Raw genomic sequence first — 25,724 nt, forward strand, 5'->3', positions numbered from 1 at the left:
CATGGTCTACTACTCCTTATTCTTAGTCGTGGCTGCCTAAGTGTCGGTCCACAATAGGTGATTTAAGCTTTAAATCGTAAGAAATTGACCAATCATAGTCGATTATTCTTTTCATATTCGATTATAATTGGTCAATTTCTTACTTCTAAAGCTTAAATCACCTATTGTGGATCGACACTAACGGCGCCAATACAGATTACGATTCAATTCAATAAAATATAATTTGAGAGAAAACGACAAATGTCTGAACGAAGATCGAAGAAAAAGCGTGATGACGCAATACAAAAATTTTTATGGGAACAAAAGACGACCAATCCACTTAACAGCTCGAGAAGGACTTCATGGTAGTCTTTGGATGCTTATGGGTGTTTTCCAGAATTTATTTTGTCCTTGTTAATTATTGAAAACTAAGAAAGATAAAACAATACTTGTGTCACTAAATAAAAAGCACCCTATGACTCAAATTCGAGTTAGTTTCACTAGGATCAAAAAATATAATACATATAATCATCTAGTATCTTCATAAGTCATGACAACTCAACTCAACGCTGTCTTAGTGTCGGTCCACAATAAGTATTTAATCTTTAAGCCATAAGAAATTGACTAATCATAGTCGAGTATTCTTTTCATATTCGATTATAATTGGTCAATTTCTTAAAGCTTAAATCATCTATTGTGGACCGACACTTATATTCCCTTAAGTCAGCAGCATACGATGTTTTTTTTCCTGCTGGTTTGCTAGCTGAATTTGCTTGCTGAGCTTTTGTCTTTGATTGGTATATTCTTTTAGATCTAAAAAAATATACCAATCGAAGATAAGAGCTCAGCAAACACGCGAATCCAGCTAGCAAGAAAAAACCAGCAGAAAAAAAATATTGTGTGCCTCTGGCTTTAGCTGTGATTAACTAATAGAAGATATCAAGAAGATGCTATAAGTAATTTTGCAAATTTAAAATATTTATAATTATAATTATTTATCCTATTTAGCATTATTGTCACATAATTAACAAAATGTTATCTAAATTATTGTATCTTAATATTGTATCTTAATATCTTAATATTTAATTAAAACATATATAATAATAAACTTATATATAATTATGTTTATTAAAGAGCCACATACATATTAACATTATTTTCTTCTTTCGTAAATATATCTGCAGTAGATATTTTCTTCTTAAAATCAGATTTACTTGCGTAAATAAACTAACTAATTTAATTCGGGGAATATAAGACAATATACAAGTAATATATTATATTATTTATAATATCTTCGATATCTTCTACCAGCTAATCACAGCTAACTCAGAGAATATAAGAGTGCATTCGTTTATGCAGTCACTACCGCAGATGTCATTCGTTTACTCCGTCTGTGAAAGTAACTGCAGTGCAATTCGTCGTTCATTTACACAGGGATGTATCTTATCTGTGCAACTATCTCGGAAGTCCTGCTTTGGATGGTTTGCTTGCGGTACTGTGTAAATGAACACCAAAATGAATTTTATTAGAATAAGAAGTAAAAAGGATCAGAAATAAATAATTGATCCAAGTAAAATAAGAATAATAAGATATAATTAAAATAAAAATAAGATAAAATTAAAAAAATAAGAAAAAATAAAAATAAAAAATAAGAATAAAATAAGAAAAAATAAAAATAAAATAAAAAATAAGAATAAAATAAGAAAAAATAAAAATAAAAATAAGAAATAAGACAAAATAAGAATAATAAAATATAATTCACAAAAAATTAATATCTAACTTTTAAGTAAGATTCATAGATTCATAGATTAAATTTTTTATAATATTCATTATTTATATCAATTAAATATCATATTTAATATCAATAATATTTAATATCAATAAAATATTATTTTTTATACAATAAAAAAGTTTTATTATATTTTAATTATCGAATATATATTTCGAATATATATTAAATTCGAATATAAATTTATGTATAAAATTATCTCTTTACTTATCATTCAAATAATCAGCAATTGGAAGATATGATCCGTGCAATTATTCACGCAGTTATCCGTTCAGTAAATTTCGATCATGTGACAAGCAGATGAAAAAGCAGTGGATGCATAAAACACTGCGTAAATGTATGCACCCTAAAGGCCATTGCACGTGAAAAAATTTTAGTGGTAATCGTAAGGTCGTAAATGAATTGACTAATCGATTATTTTTAGACTGTAAGGAGAATAATTGATCCTGATTGGTCAATTTGCTTATGATCTTACGATTATAATTAAAATTTTTTCACATGCAATGACCTTAAGACAGCGTTGAGTTGAGTTGTCATAACTCATAAAAATACTAGATGGATATGCGTATTATATTTCTTAGTCCTAGTGAAACTAAAGATGCAGTCCTATATCGCGCGTATCACGGATTATGCGTATCGAAAGTTTGACCAATCACGGAATCATGTTTCGCTTTTCGATACGCAGCTCCGCCAAAGGATGCGTCTCAATGGATAAGGAAACATGGTGGGGGGCTAACCAATCAGAATGATTCCGTTTTTTTATAGCCGGGTTCCCCATGACAAACATTTAACGGAACGAATTTATTACGGAATATGTGAATTTAACCTGTTATCGGATACATCGTTGGATGGCCCGACGTAAAGCTGACTTCGTTCTCTTCATCGTTCTTTTCATTCGAGAAGACATCCAAAAAAAAAACAATTTTCGCATGATATGATATATAATATATATATATATATATATATATATATATATATATATATATAATATTATATATTGTACGAAAATTGCTTTTTTTTATGTCTTCTTGGATGAAAAAAAAGTGGTTAAAGTGACTTTATGTCGGGCCGTCCAATGATGTATTCGATAACAGGTTAAATTCACGTATTCCGTAATAAATCTGTTCCGTTAAATGTTTGCCATGTGGAAACCCGTTTACCCGGCTATGAAAAAACGGAACGAAATCATTCTGATTGGTTAGCTCCTATCATGTTTCCTTTCTATTACTATTTCGTTCCGCTATTTTCTTGTCCATGGGAACGCACCCAAATCCATTATTAGCGTAACCAAGTGTAACACGTGTCGAATATAAATGGTAAAGCCAAATTTGGAAGCCAAATTTGGAATTTTTTTTTAAGATAATAGAGATGAGCAACAAGGAAGATTTAAATTCTGTAAGTATCTATTTAGCATTTTTAAATATTATTTTTGTAATATTTGTAATTGTATTTATATTGTGCTTCATAATATTTTGAGTGCTTCATAATATTTGTTAATTTAAAATTTGATAAAATATATTTCTTTAGTTTGCATTGATTATTTCAGTTTAATATAAATAGGGATATATTATGAATTACTAGTTTCTTATTCTTATGTTTATTATTTTTTTTCTTACAATCAATAAAATGTGAATATTGTGGGTGGATACTTGATGGATTAATAAATGTCAGCTTAATGCAACATCATTGCTTGAAACATTTCGATGAGGATAAACATCTTTTATATGTTGATGAAAACAATGTTGCATCTATTAGTAAGTATCTGAAAGCAATAATTATTTATAATAATTAAATTCTATGATTAATACACATAGTGCACACTAGTTTAAAGTTTTATTATCTTTTATTTTATTAATAGTTTTATGTGAGTCAATTGTACATATAATTATTTATGTATATATATTCATACATATTTCATGTTTACAGTTGATAAAAATCAATCGGCAGACAAACAATCAATTCAAACAAGCCATAGCGATTATAATGAAGTACTTGTTAATGCTGTATACTCAAGAAATGCATTATACAATCATCATCGTATATCAATAAAAGAAAGGACAAGTTTAAAAAAAAAAGCATTATGGAAAGAAGTTGTAAATCTAATGGGAGATATGTTTTTACAGGTTACATATATAATAAAATAATTTTATTTCAATATATTTTATATCTATGGAAATTTTTAGAGCATTTTTAGAACATTTTAATAGCAAAATTTAAAGTTTTTTTTTAAGGTTTAAACAATTTTTATAAGTAAAACTTATTACTAAGTAAATTCTTAGAATATAACTGAATTTTTTTTTAATTTCACTGAATTTATATTTATACAAACATTTTCAAAGATATTTCTTTCTTGTCTTAAATTATTATAAACTTAAATTTTAAATATTATATTTTAAATATAAATTTTGCAGAGGATTTTTTGAAAAATTAAATTTTTTTGAAAATTCTTAGAAAAATGAATTTAAATTTACAAAGATTCTTAGAAAAATGAATTTAAATTTACAAAGATTTTTGGGCAATTATATTCTGCTACAAAGTTTCTACAATAGTTTAAAGTTTTAATTAATGATTTAAAAATTTAAAAATTGATGAACTTAATTATTTAAGATTACACTTTATGCATCAAACTGTAAGAATATTACACAATCTTTTTCAAACGGGTGTAGTAAATATTATTGTAGTAAATATAACATATTTTCCTTTTTAAAAACTAATTTCAAATTTTGTTTTTTTAAATAATAAAGAAAATGAAAACGTAGAATTTTGTCCAAAAACGTTGGAAATAACTTCGCGACAGTTACGTTAAAACAAAAAAAAAAAAAAGAACGCATACATACCAAGTGGGTCTTTTGGAAGTGTACAACATGACAAGATGACTTTTGCTTTGTACAACCAGATGAAATTCCTGGATGACATAATAGCAAAGTCGCCATAAGTATTTTTTGTGAACAGCTTTTTTCAGCTAGACATCAAACATATCATCTGTTGTATATCACTTTCTGTCTCTAAGCAAAGAGTTTTTTCTCTTTCCCAATAAATAAAAAAGAATTGAAAAAATTTATTTCCATTTTTGTCTATGACATTTCAAATAATAAAAATGAATTGAAGAGAATTAAATAAACATTATCTATCAGATTCAATTCTTTTTCGTTTCTTGGTTTAAGTATCAGATTGAAAAAATTAGAAAATTTATTACAATCATAAATTGATTTGTTTACCACAGTACAATCACTAATTTACCGGCACTACAAGCAGACGATGAATGTCCAACTGACAACCAATAATGTTCAAAGGGTTCTACTACCTCAAACTTCATCAGATTCTGTTTCGTCAGATAGCTCGATTAACATGTCTCATTTAATATAACTGATAATTCTTCTTCATTCAATACGCAATCATCAAAGAAAAGAAGTTAATTTTTATTATTTTTTCAATATTTTTTGAGTATAACTCCAATCTTTAATTTAAAAAAAAAATATTGTTTTTATATTTTAGAAATAAAAAAAAACAATGATAGCTCAGAAATTGAAATAAGAAGAGCAATCTTATCAAGTATAGAAGAATCAAAAAAGATGCCTGACGCTGTTGATGATTTTCTCTTCCAAATAGGAAGTAGATTACGGGCATTACCACCACGGGAGAGAGCACAATTGGAAATAAAGATATTAACCGATCTTTTTTATTTAGAAAGTTCTTTATCATTTCATTAACTTATGCTTTTTACGTAACATTTTGTATACGTTAAAATAATATATAAAATATATAAGAAACATATAATATAAAGCAGCGCTCGGAATTAATTGAACATTTCGATTCGAAGGCGACGCCTACAGTTCCCCCACCACCGCTCGAGTCTCAGCGGCCGAGCCACCGAACGGCTGTGCCTCAGAAGCGTCGCCCTGTGAGAAATATGCTCGTATGCCTTTCGCCTCAAACTGTCACTTAGATATCTTCTTTGCTACATTATTTTTATTTTTATAAATAAACAAAACGTTGAATTTTCTATTATTAATATATTATATTGTGCTTTATTTATGGGTGTTTTTTTTTCAAATGTAATATGTCAAATATCTCAAAAAATATAAAAGATATAGAAAAACATTTCAGATAAAAATTTTATAGCTTCGAGAAGGAAAGAGGATAACATTATCAATTTCATTGTAAATAGCGCCACTTTCGAGATTTTTTTATGATTGCCATTCTTTTAAATGGAATCATATTTTTATTATGCAATATGATTCCTCTAATTATTTTGGATATAAAAATATTATATATATTATATATTATAATATTATATTATATATTAAGGTACAAATTAAAAAGTTACTAATTTATGAGATATTTTGCTTTTTTACTTACTTTTTCATCGTATTTTGACATAAAACATAAAATAAATTAATCATTTTTTGATAAACATACCTTAACATTTTTCTGCACAGAATAATGAGATAAATCAATTGGTGGAAAGTTTACAATCTCGAAAGTGGCGCTATTTACAATGAAATTGATAATGTTATCTTTCCTTCCCAAATAAGAAAGGAGGTGTGCGTCACGGCAGAGCCCGACCACGAACTAGTCGTGAAAACTCGTAATTATTTTGTGAAAAAATACCACCTCAGCCAGGAATCGAATCTGGATCTCCTGCTTACCGGGCAGACATCTTATCCCTTCGACTACCGAGGCATGTGATGATATTTATCGCAAATAACGTGTTTAGAATAACACGTCAACAATACAATGATACACATATATACGTATTACAATATACATATATACATGTATTCTCTCGAATCCTCACGACCGGTACTATAAAACTTTTCGAAGCTATAAAACTTTTATCTGAAATGTTTTTCCATATCTATTCTTTTATATTTTTTGAGATATTTGACATATTACGTTTGAAAAAAGAACACTCATAAATAAAGCACAATATAATATATTAATAGAAAATTCAATATAATATATTAATAGAAAATTCAACATTTTATTTATTTATAAAAATAAAAATAATTTAGCAAAGAAGATATCTAAGTGACAGTTTAAGGCAAAAGGCGTACGAGCATGTTTCTCACAGAGCGACGCTGCTGAGGCACAGCCGTTCGGCCGCTGAGACTCGAGCGGTGGTGGGGGAACTGTAGGCGTCGCCCTCGAAATCGAACCAAAATCGGACTGTTCAACTAATTCCGAGCGCTGATATAAAGTAATATATAATAAACATAAACATAAAGTATTTATATTGTACTAGATAATAAAGTTTTGTAAAACTAAAATTTTATCGTTTCATATTTATCATATTTGAAAAGTTAAACATTATTTTGCATAGTTTTTTCCCATTGATAAGGTAATGCTCCATTTTCATTAAAAAATGCAGTATATGCGTTTCGAACTTCAATTCCACTTAGCGATGTCCTCCCTCGACAAATTGATAATGAGCAAAGTCCTTCGGAAATCGTTGAATGATCTTTATTATTAATAATACGCGTATATCTATGTTATAATTGTATTTGTTCTTCATTATTAATAATAAAATTGTGCAACACTATTGTTGCTTGTATTTTCTTCGCATTAGCAACGCTTGATGTTATTGGCTTTCTGTAGATTTTCCATCTTTCCGCTAATATCCTGAAAGCATTTTCTATTACTCTTCTTGTTCGACTGAATCTGTAGTTAAATATTTTTTTTGGCAGATTTAGCCTATCATTCCGTGGGTATAGCCTCATCATAAAGTTTGTCAAAGGGAAGGCCAGCAGCACGTAAGGGAGAAGTCATCAATTTCAACTGACTTAGAATTTGGCAACTTTAATGAAGCACTTTCGAAATAATGTCTAATAAGACTATTCCGAAAAACTCCTCCATCACTTTGTTTGCCTTCACCTCCGATGTCGATAATAATAAAGTAATATTTGGCATCGCTAATTGCTAGGATTGATACTGTAGTTTCCTTTGTAGTTAAAATATGTCGAACCAGAATTCGGTGGAGCCTTTTTTTTGCGAGAGGAGGAGAAATGCATTTACGCGCTCCTGGAGGTAACCATTCTCCCAGGGAGTGTGGGACTCACTTGCTGGCCAAGTACTACCCACTAAAACCTATACGAATACAACACTAAAGGCTTACGGATAGAACCCCGGGACGCCACAGGCACAACTTCAGGGCCTATCCAGCCATGCTCGTAAAACCGAAGTCCAACAATTACTTTGTGGTTATTAATTAACTTCTTTGACTACAGAAATCCAACACTCGGACATCCACATCATCACCAGGACCAGGGATCCCAGGACCAGGAAGGGCGAGAATTCACGTCGCGGGAAGAGGAAACGGAATCAGGTGAGAACCAGTTCCCACCGGACCCCATGACAGGCGCGCACATGCGGGAATGCGAGAAACGCGCAGTCGATCCGCCACGCGGAGGACAGATGCGACTTGGACCGGGCGATCGGCATAACCGATTCCCTAAGCCACCACGACCAACGCACCCTGTCTTCGTCTCTCCGCATCTTCCTTGAGAGATATGATTTCACCTATCATTGATTCTATTGCCACTCGTCTCGTCCCGATAACATAGATTCGACGAGCGTTCCCTGAGATAATCTTTTCCCGAGTCTTCGCTCAACTTCTTCGCGCAAATAAGACTATGCCTCACAACGAAACACCGTGTGACCAGCATCGTCCCGTCCTGCAGGACAAAATTCGCAACGCTTTGTATAAAACTTTTTAATCCTATATAAATATGAACTAAAACAGCCATGATTCGTCAATGCCTGCGTCAATCGATATGACAAAAACCCATGAGTTCTGGATAACCACTCCTCTAAGTGTGGAACTACTAGTTTTCGGGTGTACAACGCATCGTCCGGAAACATTTCAGTCAACATTTCTTTCCACTCTGTAATTATGTCATTTTTAGCTCTAAGTTTAACAACATTTCTTGCTTGATGGGTAAGCTTACATTGGTGTCTAAATTCTAATTCCGAAATACGGTCATACACCTTTTTCTTGCTCCTGGCCAAGATGGCGAAGGGAGGAATTCCCGCTAAAAGCAGTGACGCCGTCAACGATATCGTACGATAGGCCGAGATAACTCTAATCGATACACGCCTCTGTATACGATTAATCGACTTTAGATTCCTCTTAGTGAGGACTTCATCCGTGGCCCATACCGGAGCACCATACAATAGTATGGAGTGCATTACGCTGGCATACAGCTTACGCTTGTCAAATTTAGGACCATGCAGGTTGGGCATCAAGAGGTCCAGTCGCGATAACACTCTTTCCGCCTTTCCCGATACCATCTCAAAGTGATGAGTAAATTTCCATCTATTGTCGATTACAATACCAAGGTACTTCATCCTATCGGTTGACTGGATAGAGACCCCATCCACTAAAAAGGTGAGACTTTTATCCTTAATGCTACCTGGACAAAACAGTACAGCCTCCGTCTTAGAAGGAGCAACTTCGAGCTCTAGGCTTTTAATTTTGCTTATCACTAAATCACAGATTAAGTTCGCTCTAGAGGTCAACAAATTAAAATTCCTACTGCTAACGATGATCAACGTGTCATCCGCAAAGCACAAAATGTAAGAACTATACGGCATTCCAACGCTCAATACACTATCGTATGTAATGTTCCACAACAATGGGTCCAGGACTGAACCCTGAAGAACACCACATGTCACTGAGTGCTCTGTGTAGCGGCCGCTCTTCTTAATCGTTAAGATGCGACGATCAGTTAGGTAATCCATTAGCACGTATTATGTACAACGGTACCTGCTTGTCTTTTAACGCATTTATAATTTGCCTCCAGGCCAAAAAATTGAATGCATTGCGGATATCCAAGCCGATAGCCAGGCAATACTCACCCTCACTAGTATGATTTCGGATTATACGCTGCATCCTAATTATCGCATCGTTCGTTGACCTACCAGATCTAAAGCCATATTGTTGATGGCTGAGACGCCTCCCTCCGGATGGGAAACTATCCTATTAAACAATATACGTTCGAAGATCTTCCCTATGTCGCTCAATAAGCAAATTGGACGAAAAGACGACGGTGAGTCGTCCAACTTACCCGGCTTTCGCAGTAAAACCAAGCGCGCTCGCTTCCATTCGGAGGGGAATACGCCTTCCCTCATACATTTATCAAAACATTTAACAAAACGCGTCGAGTCCAACGAGTAGTAAAGCCTTAAAATACGCGCCGATAAGTCATCCAATCTTGGAGCCGCCTTGCGAGAGCAGGACTTCTTTATTGCAGCTGTAACCATCTTCGAGCACTGCAGGAATAGTCTCGTCCAGAACCCCAAGTGCATCCTTATTCCATTTGATGACCATACGGATAGGAAAGAGCGATCTCACTACCTCGCCGATCTTGGCAAAGGACAAATAATCCAGTGGAGCATTGTGCTCCGAACCTCGGATCTTCTTCATTATTGCCAGGTACGGCCTACCCCAAGGATTGGAGTTTATTTCCTCCAGTAGCTCACTCCAGGTCAGTTTTTGAGAGCGCGAGATCGCATTCCTCATATTCCGAGATCGTTGACTATATTGCAGCCGGAGGTCTTCATATTGCTGCAGATTGCGGTCTTTTCGTCTTCGAGCTCTGGTTAGCTTCCATCGTGTTTGAATACATAGCCTGCGTAATTAGGCTATCTCCTCATTCCACCAGTAGGCCCTTCTTATGTACACTTGTCTAGATCTAGGCATTGACAAGTCGCAGACACGAGACAACCGAGTGAGCGAGTGAGAGAAGTCGTTAGCTAAGCTCGTAGGATCACACAGTACATCAACACATCTAAGATATTCGTCCTTAAACTTGTCAGAATCGACCTTGTCCGGATTCCAGCCTTTGCGCACCAAAGTATTAAATTTTCGCGGCTCAAAGCGCCCAAACTGCCAACGCATGTATCTATGATCCGAGAAGGATACCAGATCACTCATCAACTTCCATGTAAAGCCGTCTCGTACCACCCTACTTGAAACCAGGATGAGGTCAACAATCGACTTCCCCTGGTCTCTTTCGCAAGTAGGTCTCGAGCTATTATTAGCCACAACCAGACCCGTCGAGTCAAGCCACCTCTCCAACAATGTACCTCGATCGTTGATAATCGTATCACGCCAGTTCGTTGATCTCGCATTAAAATCTCCAGCTACGATAACTCTTTCCATCGGGTAGAAACGTACCAGATCGTAGAGATCGTCCAGAAAGCCACCAAATTCCTCAAGAGGGCGATTAGGAGAGAAATAGCAGCTAACCATTAGGTGGTCATTAACTTTAAGGGCTGTAAAGCCATTCCCAGATTTGATTCTTGAGACAGAGGGGGTACCAGTAACATCGAACAAAAGGATTGCGCTTTTTTCACAGGCAGACACATACCAATCTGTTCCTCCTTCAGTCCTGTATGGCTCAAAGACAAAGACCAAGCTAATTCCCATCTCTTTCACATAGTGCATCATGAGATCCTGTGCCCTCTTACAATGGTTTAAATTTATTTGCAAGGATTTATAAATCATTGGTTTCCATTTCTATCGTCTTGTTACAGTCCTCCAGTCTCCGCATCGGTTTCATCTTGTCAGGGAATTTCAGCGCGTGACATCTATTGTTTCCCAACCTATGATCCGATTGAAGGCCGGTCTCGAAACAGAGAATACACTTCGGATCACGGTCACAGGAATTTGACAAGTGTCCTTTTTCACCGCACCTATAACAAGTACCTGTTCGGTTCACTAGACTTTTACAACGGCTTAAATGCCCGAACAAGAGACATCTAAAACACTGAACCGGACGTTCCTCCATCAAGTCTATTCTAGCTTCCGTCCAGCAAACCTGGATTCTTCCTAACCTGGACAATTTAATGGCCGTCGATAACGGACAACGCATCCATACGACGAGAAGACCATTATTCGCTCGAATTTTGTTGTTAATCTTGACTTCACTGGCCTTATACCCACCCTGAAGAGATATCACCTTGGCAATTTCCTCTTCCTTAACAGAATTATCAATCCCAGAGATCCTAATGCTAGCCATCTTTACCGGGCGCGAAATTACAACGCTGGGACTCACAATTTGTCTAGCCGTTGCCGCCAGTTTATCGGCTTTCTCCACGTTATTTTCTCCGTGGACTTCTATTAACAAGTCACCCGATTGGGTATACCTAGTTCTTGTACGGTCAATACCCAATTCAGATAAGGAAATCATCTCGCGAATTTTAAAAAATGTCTCATCGCAAGACTTACCTTGAGTGGATTTTATGATGATAGCGGCCGTTCTAGGAGGCTTCCTCTTGTTCCCAGGCGGTATGCCACTTCTCCTAGTTAATCCTTGTCCTACAGCTGATTCCTGTTTCCTCATTTCTCTTATGACACTCTTTCCTTCCTCACGAGGGGTTCCCTTTCTTGCTCTCCCCTGATTGAGTAGAGAGGAGGGAAGAAGCGAATCCCTCTTTTCCTTCTTCTTGTTCTTTTTTCTCCGTTTCTTGTTCACTTATATCCATTCCATCTCCGTATCCGTTGCTGTGAATGGAATCATCTCGGATATAGAAAGATCCGTTTCTCCAGGAGTTTTATGCAGAGGTGGCCACTCCTTATTTAATCTGGGTTTTTTATTTCTCTCCACTATCACCATTTTCTTTGTTACAGGTGCCGGGGTCCCCGAGTCAACATCACTACGCAAACTATCACCAACCGGTAAGTGTACTCCGTATAACGAGTTCAAGGATCTCACTACGTTTTCCGTGATTAGCGAAACTAATTCCTTACTATTAATTTCTAGGAATTGTCTTCCCTCAGGCTTTTTCGAAGCTACACAAACCTCACTATAATTAGGGCTGCATTTCTTAGGTGGAGAACTAGGCGGAGATATTTTCCTGGAAGAAGTAGAAGGAGCCATCAGTTTCTCATAATATTCTCTCGTCTTTTTATTCTCGATTTTTAGCTGTTTGTTATCTTCCTTTAGCCTAGAAATCTCCTCTTTCAACAGCTTAATTTCTCTAACCATGTTTGCCACGGATTGTCTAGCCCTGTCCTCACTACCGCCCGATTGCGCCCTATGGGATAATATGCAAGTTATCTCTTTAATCTTCGCCAGGCTCTTCCTCACCCTACCCGAGAGATTACTCTGGATCCGCGGGGATTTGGATCGCATTAGCTTCACATTATCGATTAGCTGCACCGCCTGTGAGCTCAATATAGGTAGGGGCAAGCGTGTCTATTGGATCATCTGCGGATTCTTCGTCGGGCGAGCAACTTTCTGGTTCGGGTAGCGACGTGACTTTCCTTTTTCTCTTAGTCTTAGAGCTACTGCTAGTTGTAGACATAGCATCGTCATCGTCTGGTCTAATGAACCAACCCTCCAATGCCCAAGAAGGATCTGCGCTAGTCGGAGCGGGCCTCCTGGGGGGCTTGTAGTTGGGATCCCTCGGTCTACCTCTTTGTTTGGGGGGAGCTAATGCCCTCAAATCGGAGGCACTCAGCTCCACCTCCGGAACACTCTTATCACCGACCGTCGGTGACATAACGATGTCGTCCACCGGAGCATCTTTTCGAGAAGAGGAAGATATATCCGGTCGCAATTTCTCGACTTTCACCGTAACCTCTTCGCAGCTAATTACTCGAGGTTTTCTCGAGTTCCCTTCCTTATCTATGTTCGCGTCCTTTTAAGTAACACCAGTCATCACTGAGGTAGATCCATTCTGGTTTATATTAATAGCACTATCCATATTGCCTGTAGTAGAAAAGCGATTCGCCCATCATGGGAGCCACACCGCGGTGCAGCCACTTCCCCGCTGTAAAGAAGTCCCTAGTTAAGAGTACAGAAGCCGAGAAGCGGTTTATCAGGCGGCCCATCCTATCCGTACAAAATGACTCTAATCAGAAAAGTTACGGGATAGGCCCGCGCCATAAATGATGCTAAGGTTTTACGTCACTCCTACTACACGAGCCCGTACTTATCCGAAGGGCGGACACCCGTGCCCCGGACTAGACGGTGCTGCAATTTGCCCTATGCAGCTCCGGGTATGGGAGAATACTGGCCACATAACTCCCCACACACACGCCTTCAGGCCCCCTTCAACCCTGGCATAGGCTCCAGTCACTGGGAGGGGAGCGGCCATCATGACATGGGGGTTCACGGGATCTTTGCCTGCAGTCTTCCTAAGGAGGCTACAGGACTTACGATTACCCTTATTACTACCCCAGAGGTCACAACGCTAGCCTCCACCTCCCAGCCCGGTTGGGGGGCTACTACTCCCCCCTTGGTTAGTCTGCCAGGAATATCCAAGGCCCCTCTACCGTGTTCCACACGTACCAAAACCCATTCTCTCTCTCCCATGCACACCAGCTCGGGTACTCCGGGTTCGCGAAGCCCGTACTGTCTCCCCCGAAGAGGAGACAGCCCTGGAGGGAATTCGATGGAGCCTGCAATGAAATACATTTGTGTGCAATATTAATGTAAAATACATATGTTTGCAGTTAATTTTAATTAGATATAATTAGTTTTTAATTTTAATTTCAATTATATGAGTTATTCATGTCACCTGTAAAGTTACATGTTTTCTATCAATGATTTGTGGCGCCCTTGCCCCCGGTCGCTGCTCCGCAGCCTCGCGCGCTCGCCACCGTCCTCCGAGGAAGCAGACGTTGGTGCCACGACTAATGTGGTGACTTTCGCCTTCTTCCCCGTCGGCCATTACCACGCGCAGTGTGTCGAACGGCCATTACGCGTCAATCAACGGACACGCGGCAGCCACACGTCTAGTGGAGAGAAGAAAGAGAAAGACTTTGGCATGTCAACGCGTTGCTGTGTCGTGACCGGTACGTGACAGCGACCGCGCAGTGTAAAGTGTCGTGTACGCGATAAAAACTGTGGAATGTTAAGTTCTGTCTCGCCGGCTCTGTGCAACCACGTGCGTCGCGCCGCACCTGTTGCGTTGAATGCTCGCCGCCTCTCTCGCTCTGCGGGCGCCTCCACCTTTCTCGCTTGCGCGCAACACGCGAGTGCGCTCGTGCTCTCTCTTTCTCGCTCGCGCAAAATCATGTCTTGTCTCGCTCTCTTTCACGCGTGAGAAGTGTCTCTCTCTTGCTCGTTGTGTTCCGTCGCTCGTGAGTGATCAACCGTGCGTTTCTCTCTCGCTCGCGAATGACGCTCATATTCGTGTTTTTGCAGGCGTTGCATCCGCATCCTGCGTTTACCCGCATCGCCTAGTTCCGTCGTTTTATTCGCGCTTATAATTGTGCCGTCATCAATTTCCGCGCTCCGTTCTACCCGCGCCCGCGTTCTGTTTTGCTAGCAAACGTATGCCGTCTCGTTTTCCGTCCGTATCGCGTTTCGTTCTAGTCTGCGTTTTCCCAGCGTTTCGCGAGCGTCTTGCATGCACACGCACCGTGCGTTTCAGGTGCTCCGCCTTTCTTTTGCGAGCGACATATATTTTAGTGCGTTCTTTCTTTTCTTTATTCTTTGCGTTTTCTCGTCTCTAGTATTTAGTTCTCGAACGTTCCTCCGTGTCCGCGGTGCCCTTGCTGGCATTGTACGTTACGTGAAAATAACATTGTCACGCGCTGTTCTCGTGTTCGCGGTGCCCCTGCTGGCATTGTACGTTTTCGATCTCTTTGTTCTGTGTTATTAATTTTTAAGCGTTGTAAATATCGCGTCTTTGTTCTGTTAACATTGTGACTTTGACACGTTCTAGATCTAACGATTGTGTGCTCAAGAATAAACGTGACCGAGTCAGAACTTCGCGAGACGTTGCTGGCGACGATCGGATAACAAAATCGTAGCGCGACTTAGTTTTTCTGCCTACTCCTGTATTCCAGACCTTTCACGGACTCGAGCCTGCCTTCCTCGGCAAGGCAGTGCCTGCATAGCCTTACTGGCAGAGCAATAAATCCGCTACAGATTCCTATGCAGTTGGGATAATTTCAAAGCCGTTCAAAATCATTGGCAACATTTTGCCAGCTGTTTTCGTCATTTTTTATAAAAACGGTATCTTTCAAATGTTCTCAAATGACTTCGCAAATCTCTGACACGATTTTAGAGATGGTATTGTGTCCAACAGAAGACATATGATAATAATCGCATACTATCTCCTGATGCCAAGTATTTAATAATTATATGCAATCTTGTTTCAGGTGAAATAGCTTCTCGAACTACAGATTGTTTAATTATCGATGATCCGACTATTTGTAACAATTTCTCAAAAAGTGTCGGTTCCAATCGGAAATAATTAATTTTTCACGATCTTGTTTCTCCAGTTTATTAACGAGATTATTGCTCGCTCCTTGTTCTAATCATCGTTCAATATTAAATATTGGACTGACCCAATATTTTCGTTTTCCTTTATCAGCTTTTTTTTTACTTTCTATTAATGTAGAATAAAATGCATACATCTTAATAATTTGACGATATATTAGGTGTACAAAAAAATTCTGAGCTTTTTTTGTAAAATTCAATCTTTATTCAAAAAACAAACAAAAACATATTAATCAGCAAAATATTCCCCGTTTACATCAACTTTTGCCATCTTTCGGATAGCTTGCGAATTCCTTGACGATAGAAGCTCACCGGCTTTGAAGCGATAAAGTCATCAATGCATTTTCGTATCTCTTCAAATCTCACGAAATGTGTATCAGCCAAATGATGCTGTAGCGACCGGAATAGATAGTAATCGGAAGGCGCCATGTCTGAGCTACCGCATGCGGGAGGAGTTCCCAGCCTAACGCAAGATATGGTCCTGAGTCGCTTTCGCAACATGTGGTCGAGCATTGTCATGAAGCAAGATCACTTTATGACGTTCTTGGCCAGTAAATGGCCTCTTTTCTTCTAATGCATCGCTCAAAATTGATCAATTGTTGTTGGTAGCGGTCTGCCGTGATTGTTTCACCCGGTTGTAACAACTCATAATATAATACACATTTCCAATCCCATCAGATAGAGCAAAACCTTCTTGGCGTGGATATTGGGCTTTGGCGTCAATGTCGAAGGTAGACTAGGGTCAATCCATGATTTTCTATGTTTAGGGTTATCATAAAGAATCCACTTTTCATCGCCTGTAATGATTTTGTGCAGAAAATCTTTTTTCCGGAACTTTGAAAGCAAAGTGGGTGTAGTGTCGCCGACGATTTTTGTTGTCTTCGGACAATTCATGCGGAACCCATCTGCCTTCTTTCTTAACCTTTCCCATTGTATGTAAATGTACGAAAATGGTTTGCTGTGTAACGCCAAGCTGTTCTGCAAGCTCCTTTTCAGTTTGCGCAGAGTTTATATTGTCACGTCAAGCGCGTAGACATACCTTTTTCAAAACATATTTTTCTTCATTATATTCCTCAACAGTTTATTCAATTCTAATTATAACGTTCAATTCCATTATTTCAGTGTTATATATATATGAATATATAAAAAAAAAATAATAAAAGACGTGATGCGTCCCTGGGTAAAGAACATCCCCACCACGGGAGCCGCTGGTGCTCCCCCACATGACCACCGGGGCCCTACCATCAGCGCCTCCCACGCAAGCGCCGCCGCTCCCACCAGAGCGCCGCCGCACTTCGAGCCGCCGAAAACGAAGGAGTCCAGTGCAGAGGCTCCTTCGTGCAGTTCACATCGAGTCTCCAGCCAAGAAGGTTCCTGGCTCGTGAACACATCCTCTCCTAGGATCGGATGCGAGTACTCTAAGTTTAATCCTCGGCACGTTAGCGTGTTAAACCGAGAGTTTTCTTTATTTCAATTCCAATTGTAAGAATTACTATTCAATTCTACTTATAAGACTAGTGCGGTTAAGTCACTAATATTATAAAGTTCATTATACTACTCACTCTTAATTTCAAATATACGAGGTGAAAATTGAACCGCGAGTGATCATTAGCGAATCCCACCTATCCTATCCTAGCGGAACGAATGAAATGATCGAGTTCGCGAGGATAAAGAGATCTTTTAAGCATATCGAATAAATTAAAAACTCCGAATGAAAACACACTAGTTCGTTGTATCGATCCTCTGGATTGACGCTGTTACGTGTTTGACACGCCGGCGCCTCGACGAGGAACTATAACGATCTATTTATTCTAAATTCCAAATTCAAGTATATTTTCGTTCATCAAGGTTTCGTGTACTCGTGCATGCACCAAACGTGCGGCGCTCCTGAGAGTCGCCCGCGAGGCACGACACCTTGTCGGAATCGTGGACAGTGCGTAAAATAAACGCAAATTAATACGGAATATTGTGTTCTCATGAAGCATTGAGTTGCGGCGCTCATTGCAGAGTCGCCCGTGAGACATAACAAACCGTAGATAACGCTATCACTTGCGTCACCAAGCGCATCTCTCTGTGCAAGAGCACAGCTTAGAGTCACGAAATAAAATTCATGATGAATTATTGCAGTAAGATCTCTTTGCGATGCCACCGAAACGTCGCCACCGTTCAGGCCGAAAACAATCACTGAAAAAACTTTTTAATAAATTGAACTATCAACTTCCGCGACATTTGCGAAATCTACTGGGTATCGAGCCAGCCTACGACGAAAACTACGAACAATTATTCTCCGGAAGCTTTTGGTCACCGAAGCCGCCTCCAACGTGGAAGCTGACCCCCATCACCTTCCGTACTCCGAGATTGCCGCCGCTACGGATGCTCGCCACGGATCCGCGGAAGAAGAGATATATGGAAATTAGGAGTAAAATCCTCTACAACTATTATTAAAGGTAGGACAGATTTTTATTGCTGCATGTACTCGAATTTAGAGAACCGCCAATGTGCAGGGGACAACTCGAGAGACCGCGAAAAACGAAAACTTCCCCTGCTGCAATATACACGCGTCGCATAAGTCTTTGCCATTGCATTATTGAATTCGGTTATGGGTTGTTCGGTATCGCCAGTGATTACAATGACGCGGGACTTTTGTGCCATCAGTGCAAGCTAGACTGTGAACGAATTCACCCCGAACAACAATTTCGATTGGTATTAAGACATTTTATTCATATCGGAAATAGTCCGGTGTCGCGAAAGTGCGAGCACTGTCCGACCGAGTTGTCCATTTGTCGTGAAATAAATAATTGTGACGCATGCATCGACGCCTTCGTTGCTTTTCTAAACCATTTACGAGAAGGAGATCAAACATTCGAGTCGTTGCCAGACCCGACTATCATAGACGTTGACAACAGTATCGGGACGCACGAAATTATTTTCTCAAGAAGACTTAGTTTCTTCCTACATAACTTACATAGGCGAAATACCCAACGAGACGATTAAGGTCTCTCAATCAAACAGAATCTTTGCCGCTCGAGATTCCGTCATCTAAATTTAAATCACTACAAACTTTTAATCTAGAACCTTTGCCGCTCGAGGTTCCTTACCATTACCAAAATAAAATTTTTGGAATTTCCCCCATACAGCCCGGTGCGAATACGATTCGATAAAATCAAGTCAAATTTCGCTCGGACAAAACGACGTTGCGTCATTCGTGACGTAACACCTTGATTAAATTTTTCCAGCACATCCTCGAAGGCAGACAATTCGCAATTCGGACCGACCATCGTCCTCTCATCTATGCCTTCTCACAGAGATCAGAGAAAGCCTCACCTAGCCAGTGCCGCCAGCTTGACTACATCGGCCAGTTCAGTACCTCCATCTCTCACGTGATGAAAATACAGTTGCCGATGCGCTTTCCCGGGTCAACGCAATCACCATGCCTACCGCTCTGGATGCCACCACGCTTCACCAAGCTCAAGCAGAGGACAACGAACTGCTCTCTCTGCAGGAGAACACCTCACTCAATCTCCTCAGAATCACCATCGAGGGTTTCGACATCTATTGCGATGTCTCTTCTGGTTGGGTGAGACTTTACATCCCAAAAGCTCTCAGACGCCAAGCATTCGCGGTGGTGCACAACCTCTCTCACCCCAGCGGAAGGACTACCGCTCGCACGCTGAGAGAGAAATTTATTTGGCCAGGAATCAAGAAGGACATTCTCCGTTGGGCTCGAGAATGCCTTTCGTGTCATCGGGCGAAAGTCCATCGACACAATCGAAGCACGCCTGCCAAGATCACTGTTCCGGATGGGCGCTTCAACCATGTCCATCTGGACATCATAGTACTGCCTCAGGTAAACGATCTCAAATATTGTCTCACTATAATCGATCGTTTCACCAGATGGCCAGCTGCGATTCCGTTCAAAGACAGGCGAGCACGATGGCCACGGCGTTCTATGGCAGCTGGATCTGCCAGTACGGCACCCCGCTCACCACAGACCAAGGCACTCAGTTCGAGTCGACTCTCTTCTCAGCCCTTGCAAAAATGGTTGGAGCACGGAGGACCATCCGTACTCCGTATCATCCCCAGTCAAACGGGATCATCGAGCGCTGGCACAGGACTCTGAAAACGGCATTGATGTGCAACCCAGATACACCATGGCCACAGCTGTTGCCGACTGTTCTGCTTGGTCTTCGCACCGCAGTCAAAGATGATCTCCGGGCTTCTCCGGCAGACCTTCTTTACGGCACATCTCTCCGCATCCCGGGTGAGTTTTTTGTCACTCAAGACTTCCCATCTGATCCGCAGGAGTTTCTTCCAGCTCTCAGGGACCACATCCGATCTGTCACACACGCCAACGGCCCATCACTCCAGGCCTCGTCACTTCATCCTCCAGGATCTAGCCACGTGCACCCACGTATTCAAACGGGTGGAGTTTGTGTCGGTAAAGAAGCCCTGGAGCCTCCTTACACCGGTCCGCATCCGGTCATCCGAAGGCTCAATGACAAGGTCTTCGTCATTTGCATCAACGGGACAGAAAAGACGGTCTCGGTCGACTGCCTCATGCCAGCCTACCTGGCATCTTCGACAGAGCCATCGCATCTCCACGGTCAGCGGCTAGAATCTCAGCAGCCGGCTTCCACGGTCCACGGTTCCTAGTAAGAGGGTGCATTTTTCGTGCCCCTCGCCACCGGCGAAGGTCACTGAGGGGGGAGTGGCTGTGGCGCCCTTGCCTCCTGTCTCTGCTCCGCCGCCTCGCGCGCTCGCCGCCGAACGCCACCATCCACCGAGGAAGCAGACGCTGGTGCCACGACTAGAGTGGTAACTTCCGCCTTCTTTCTGGTTGGCCATTATCACGCGCATTGTGTCGAGCGGCTATTATGTGTCAATCATCGGACACGCAGCAGCCATATGTCTGGCAGAGAGAAGGAAGAGAGAGACTTCGGCATTATCATCGTCAACGTGTCATTGTGTCGTGACCGGTACGTGACAGCGTCGTGTCGTGATCGGTACGTGACAGCGCCTATGCAGTGTAAAGTGTCGTGTACGCGTCGAAGTCTGTGCAGTGTCGCAAGTTCTGTCTCGCCGGCTCCGTGAGACCACGTGCGGCATGCTGCACCTGTTGCGCCGAGTGTTCGCCATCTCTCTCACACTTTGTGCGCCTCCACCTCTCTCGCTTGTGAGCGAGACGCGAGTGCACTCGTGCTCTCTCTCTCGCTCGCGCGTGACCGGCTGTCATCTCGCTCTCTTTCTCGCGTGCGAAGTGTCTCTCTCTTGCTCGCTGTGTTCTGTCGCTCTTTCTCTCGCTCGCGAGCGGTCGACCGAGTGTTTCTCTCTCGCTCGCGAGTGACATCTCTACTCGCGTTTTCGCGTGCGTCTCATCCGCGTTCCGTGTTTTATCCGCACTGCCTAGTTTCATCGTTTTATTTGTAGTTGCGTTTGTGCCGTCATCAATTTCCGCGTGCGCTCCGTTTTACCCGCGCCCGCGTTGCGTTTCGCTCGCGTCTGTGTGTCGTTTCGTTTTCCGTCTGTATCGCGCCTCATTCTAGTCCGCGTTTTTCCAAGCGTTTCGCGAGTGTCTTGCGTGCACACGCAGCGTGCGTTTCAGGCGCTCCGCTTTTCTCTTGCGAGCGATATATCTCAAGTGCGTTCTTTCCTTTTTTTGTTCTTTGCGATTTCTCGTTTCTAGCGTTTTCAGTTCTCGAACGTTCCTTCGTCCGCAGTGCCCTTGCTAGCATTGTACGTTTTCGATCTCTTTGTTCTGTGATATTAGTTTTTAATCGTAATTATCGCGCTATTGTCCTGTTAATCCTGCGACTTTGGTGCGTTCTAGAATTAGCGGGGGTCAGTGTTTCAAGAATAAACGTGACCGTGTCAAAACTTCGCGAGACGTTGCTGGCGACGGTCGAACAACAAAATTGTGGGGTGAATTCAATTATCTTGCCTACTCTTGCCTCTCTGATTTTTTCAGAGATCGAGCCTGCCTTCTTCAGTAAGACAGTTTCAGTCTAACCATCACTGGTAGAGCAATTATCCGCTATACACTCTTTGACTATGACTGCATTCCGATATTCACTGCCAGTACTGCCAGTACTGAAAATCTTTAATATACGTGACTTGAATTATACATTTTCAGTACTGGCAGAATATCGGAACGCAGCCTTTACAAGCACAGTATATATAGTAGCGCAATTCTTTCGATTTTTAGCGTATGTAAAAATGAACTGCACATGCGCGAGCAAGGTATTTAACCAATCAGGGCACGGATATTCCGTCTCATTTTTCCTCTATATTTTCTCCCTTTGTTAGCATGAGATGCCTATACAAGCATTTAACAGTTCAACAGAAAACGTGAAAACATACATCTCATATGTGTTATAAAAAAATTAAAATTTTAACTTTAATTGTTAAATTTTTTTCTTTACTGCTCTTTTTTTGATTTGTATTGAGATGGACCGACTAGCTGAGGCACGAACTAATGATTGTATGGAAGGAATAAATAAAACATTAATTTATGAATATTAAGAGTTAAGACAACCTGTTTTGTTTAACATTGCATCTGCATTTAAATTTCATGTTTATAGTATTAGTGTATCTTTTAATATGACATACTTTTAATTATATTTATTAATATTTGTCTATATTTGTTTTTTCATTTTCTAAATCTATATTGTTTTGTATAAGTCTATGATTTATGAATTTTTTATTTCTATTCATTATTTACTTATTATATAATATTTTTTACATTTTATATTTTATATGTTATATTTTAAAATTTCAGTATTTTAGAATTTATTTTCTAACATATTGTATATGTTGTATTCTATCATATTACATTCTTAAATTAATGTTTTTTTATATTTCGTTATGTTTCGTTATTTATGTTTAATAAAATATATTTCATTGACCTACGTAAAATTGCAAGTTTGTAATTTTTAACACGTGTCCGATAAAATGATCTTACTGTTTTAAAGATATATAGTAGGATAACAAAGGGGGTCCGATGGCCCCCAGGGGTGTGGGGGGTGAGGGAGAGAGGGGGGTCGTAGAATCCTCAGGGACCATCGGACCCCCCTTGAGTCGGTAAGATGATTTTCTTTCCTTAGAGGGTTCGTATCCGGGGAGAGAGAAGGTGGATCCCTCTGGCGGTCGTCGAGACAGGTTTATCCCTCTCGGTCGGTAAGGCGGTCACGGGGTTTCCCCGCGTCGGTTCCCCCGTTCTCGACGCCGCCCTAGCGTTTTTTTTCGGGCGCGTTCTCGACGCCGCCCTAACGTTTCCCTCTAGTAACCCCGGGCGCGTCATCGACGCCGCCCTAGCGTTTTCCGCGCGGTCTAGCGCTTTTCGCGTAGCTTTGGGCGCGTTCTCGACGCCGCTCTAGCGTTTTTTGCGGGGATCTAGCGCGTCCTTTTATCGCGGGGTTTGGCGCTTCCCGCATTTAGGCGTTTTCCGCGGAGTCTAGCGCGTCCTGTTTTCGCGGTTTGTCGCGTCGTCTTAGGCGTGTCTGTTTTCCATAACGTCGCGATTAGTCGTGTCGTCGAGGCGACTCGCGTTGTTGACAGGATGTTGCGGTTATAAATAACGTGTGAGTGTAGCTGTCGAGGATCTGTTGATTTCGGCTCCGTCCGATCTACCAGGACCTACCAGGACGTCGCACGAAGACAAAGTACTTTTTGGTAGCAGCGGTGGGATCCCTCATTTGCTGGGATATCCAAAACTCGGCGGGATCCTTCACTATCTGAGATAGCCGAATCTTGTAGAATCCTCATCTCACGAAGAATTGGAGAGGAGATTTTCAAAGCAAGTGATAGCGGGGATTGAACTGCGATAAGAACTTTCGATTATGGAATTGCGTACGCTTGTCTTGCTTTACTTTACTGCGATTCACATGTAAGTCAAAATTATCATTTATAATTGTAACAAGACTCGAAATCGTTCGGTATTTGTAAAAATCCGTTATAAAATTTTAATTACATAACAATAAAAATGGTTGATCGTGAGGTAGACTCTTTGACTCGTCAGATAGGCGGTATAAACGTTAACGATGACGTTAACACAAACCGACGTACGAATGCAAATATGCCATATACCAGTTTACGTGATGCTTCCGAGACAATTCTCCCGTTCGATGGTAAAAATATGCCTGTATCGCAATTCGCTAATAGTTGTCTGCATGCTCGAAATATGGTCTCTCCAAGTGCGGAATATGGATTAGTTCAAATGATTAAAAATAAATTAGTCGGACCAGCATTGAGAGTGGCTTTAAGCAGAGAGTATAACGACATCGAATCCTTACTGGCTGTTTTGAAAACGCGATTCGCACCTGTTTATTCTACGTCACAATTGCACGGAGAGCTTTCTAAGATAACGCAATATCCGGATGAAACTGGTAGATTACGGTAGCAGAGTATTTATGATTTTACAACAACTAAAATCTTGCTACCAAACCGAAAATCCGAACCAAGCTATCCAATTCGTAAATTCGGCAGAAACCAATGCTGTGAGAAATTTCTTAACTGGATTAAAAACGGATATATATATATATATATATATATATATATATGCGAATCCATCCACGAGAACCGGGAACATTAAACAACGCAATAGAATCTGCCATAAAAGCTGAAAGCGAATATAACGAGCATATGCAACGTATGAGAATAACAGAGGGATTAATGCAGTCTATAAGGTGTAATAATTGTCTTGGATATGGCCACAATTCTCAGTCGTGTAGTACTTTTAATCCCCTCGCTCAGATTTCGCACGTACAATGGCAGCCTAAGGTCTGTTCTTTTTGTAAAAATCTTGGTCATACGCGAGCTGAATGCAGAACGTTACAACCACGAATTCTAAACTCACGAAACCCGGGAATCAATGTAAACCCGCGTAATCAAAATTATAATATTAATCAAAACAACCGACAAAATTTCCCTACTTCAAGAAATATGGGATTAATTTGTCGATATTGCAAAATACCAGGGCATAGCTTGGAACAATGTCGAAAAAGGCAGTACAACAATAATGTGAGAAATCAAGAAAATCGAATCGGAAATCGAATGTTGGAAAATCGAATTCTTGAAAATTCTCAACGTAACAGACCGCAAGAAGCTCCGAGAGCGGGCACAGCGAGTCGGCGCAGCGTTGAACGAACGCCTGCGAGTGCGTCTGGTAACTCCGAACGAGAACCGCGAGGAAACGCCAGTGTAATAAACGTCGCATGTAATAAAATTAGGAAACCACCTTCCGTTATACTACCAAGCAAAAATTTGGTTGACGAACGAGCAAACTTTATGATAGATACGGGTTCTGATATTAACATAATAAAAGAAACTTGCCTTCATGAAAACATGCCCATCGATACCAAAATGGTGTTTGAACTAAGTGGAATAACTAAAGGTCGAACTCGTACGATAGGCGTAACAAAAGTATGCATTTTCGACATCGACATACTATTCCATGTAGTCACGGATAAATTCCCTTTTCGACAGGATGGAATTTTGGGCACTGAATTCTTTAAGAGCCAACGAGCAACCGTAGATTACCCGAGGGCAAGTCTGATCGTAAATGGCAAGCCATATTATTTTCATAATGATGAGACCGTTATTCTTCCCGCTAGGACGCGAAAACAAATATTTGTACGAATCGCCAATCCAGAAATAAAAAAATGGATATATTCCAAAGTTAAACGCAGGACCGCAGGTGTACTTAAGTAACGCCGTATCAA

The 25,724-nt window shown here is 40.3% G+C and overlaps 2 protein-coding genes, 1 long non-coding RNA gene and 1 pseudogene across 3 annotated transcripts; 1 reads left to right on the forward strand and 3 right to left on the reverse strand.

Moving 5' to 3' along the window:
* Positions 1-1,088: 1,088 nt before the first annotated feature.
* LOC148936825 (uncharacterized) lies at positions 1,089-2,301 on the reverse strand. Its single transcript, XR_016139283.1, has 2 exons — positions 1,976-2,301; positions 1,089-1,474 (listed from the first exon to the last, which is right to left on the reverse strand). It is a non-coding gene; the product is annotated as an uncharacterized LOC148936825 (long non-coding RNA).
* A 1,086-nt stretch (positions 2,302-3,387) lies between these two features.
* Positions 3,388-5,179, forward strand: LOC148936826 (uncharacterized). Its single transcript, XM_089076630.1, has 3 exons — positions 3,388-3,522; positions 3,695-3,891; positions 4,992-5,179. Exons 1-3 carry the CDS (start codon positions 3,444-3,446, stop codon positions 5,001-5,003), a joined length of 288 nt encoding a protein of 95 aa, XP_088932756.1. The 5' UTR covers positions 3,388-3,443; the 3' UTR covers positions 5,004-5,179.
* A 1,712-nt stretch (positions 5,180-6,891) lies between these two features.
* Positions 6,892-8,088, reverse strand: LOC148936827 (uncharacterized; annotated as a pseudogene).
* A 2,318-nt stretch (positions 8,089-10,406) lies between these two features.
* On the reverse strand, positions 10,407-11,216 carry LOC148936828 (uncharacterized). The gene has a single exon (XM_089076616.1). The coding sequence runs from the start codon at positions 11,214-11,216 to the stop codon at positions 10,407-10,409; it is 810 nt and encodes a 269-aa protein (XP_088932742.1).
* Between the last annotated feature and the right edge of the window lie 14,508 nt (positions 11,217-25,724).

The sequence above is a fragment of the Pogonomyrmex barbatus genome, unplaced genomic scaffold (assembly GCF_055798465.1).
Source record: "Pogonomyrmex barbatus isolate J1 unplaced genomic scaffold, ASM5579846v1 scaffold2, whole genome shotgun sequence".
Classification (NCBI taxonomy): Eukaryota; Metazoa; Arthropoda; class Insecta; order Hymenoptera; family Formicidae; genus Pogonomyrmex; species Pogonomyrmex barbatus.

What these genes read in the sequence shown, in the direction of transcription:
- LOC148936828 (XM_089076616.1), bottom strand. Translation starts at nt 11,216, where the DNA reads ATGCACTATGTGAAAGAGATGGGAATTAGCTTGGTCTTTGTCTTTGAG.
- LOC148936826 (XM_089076630.1), top strand. Translation starts at nt 3,444, where the DNA reads ATGCAACATCATTGCTTGAAACATTTCGATGAGGATAAACATCTTTTA. An exon ending in AAACAATGTTGCATCTATTA is followed by an intron (nt 3,523 to 3,694) that starts GTAAGTATCTGA and finishes TCATGTTTACAG; the next exon opens with TTGATAAAAATCAATCGGCA.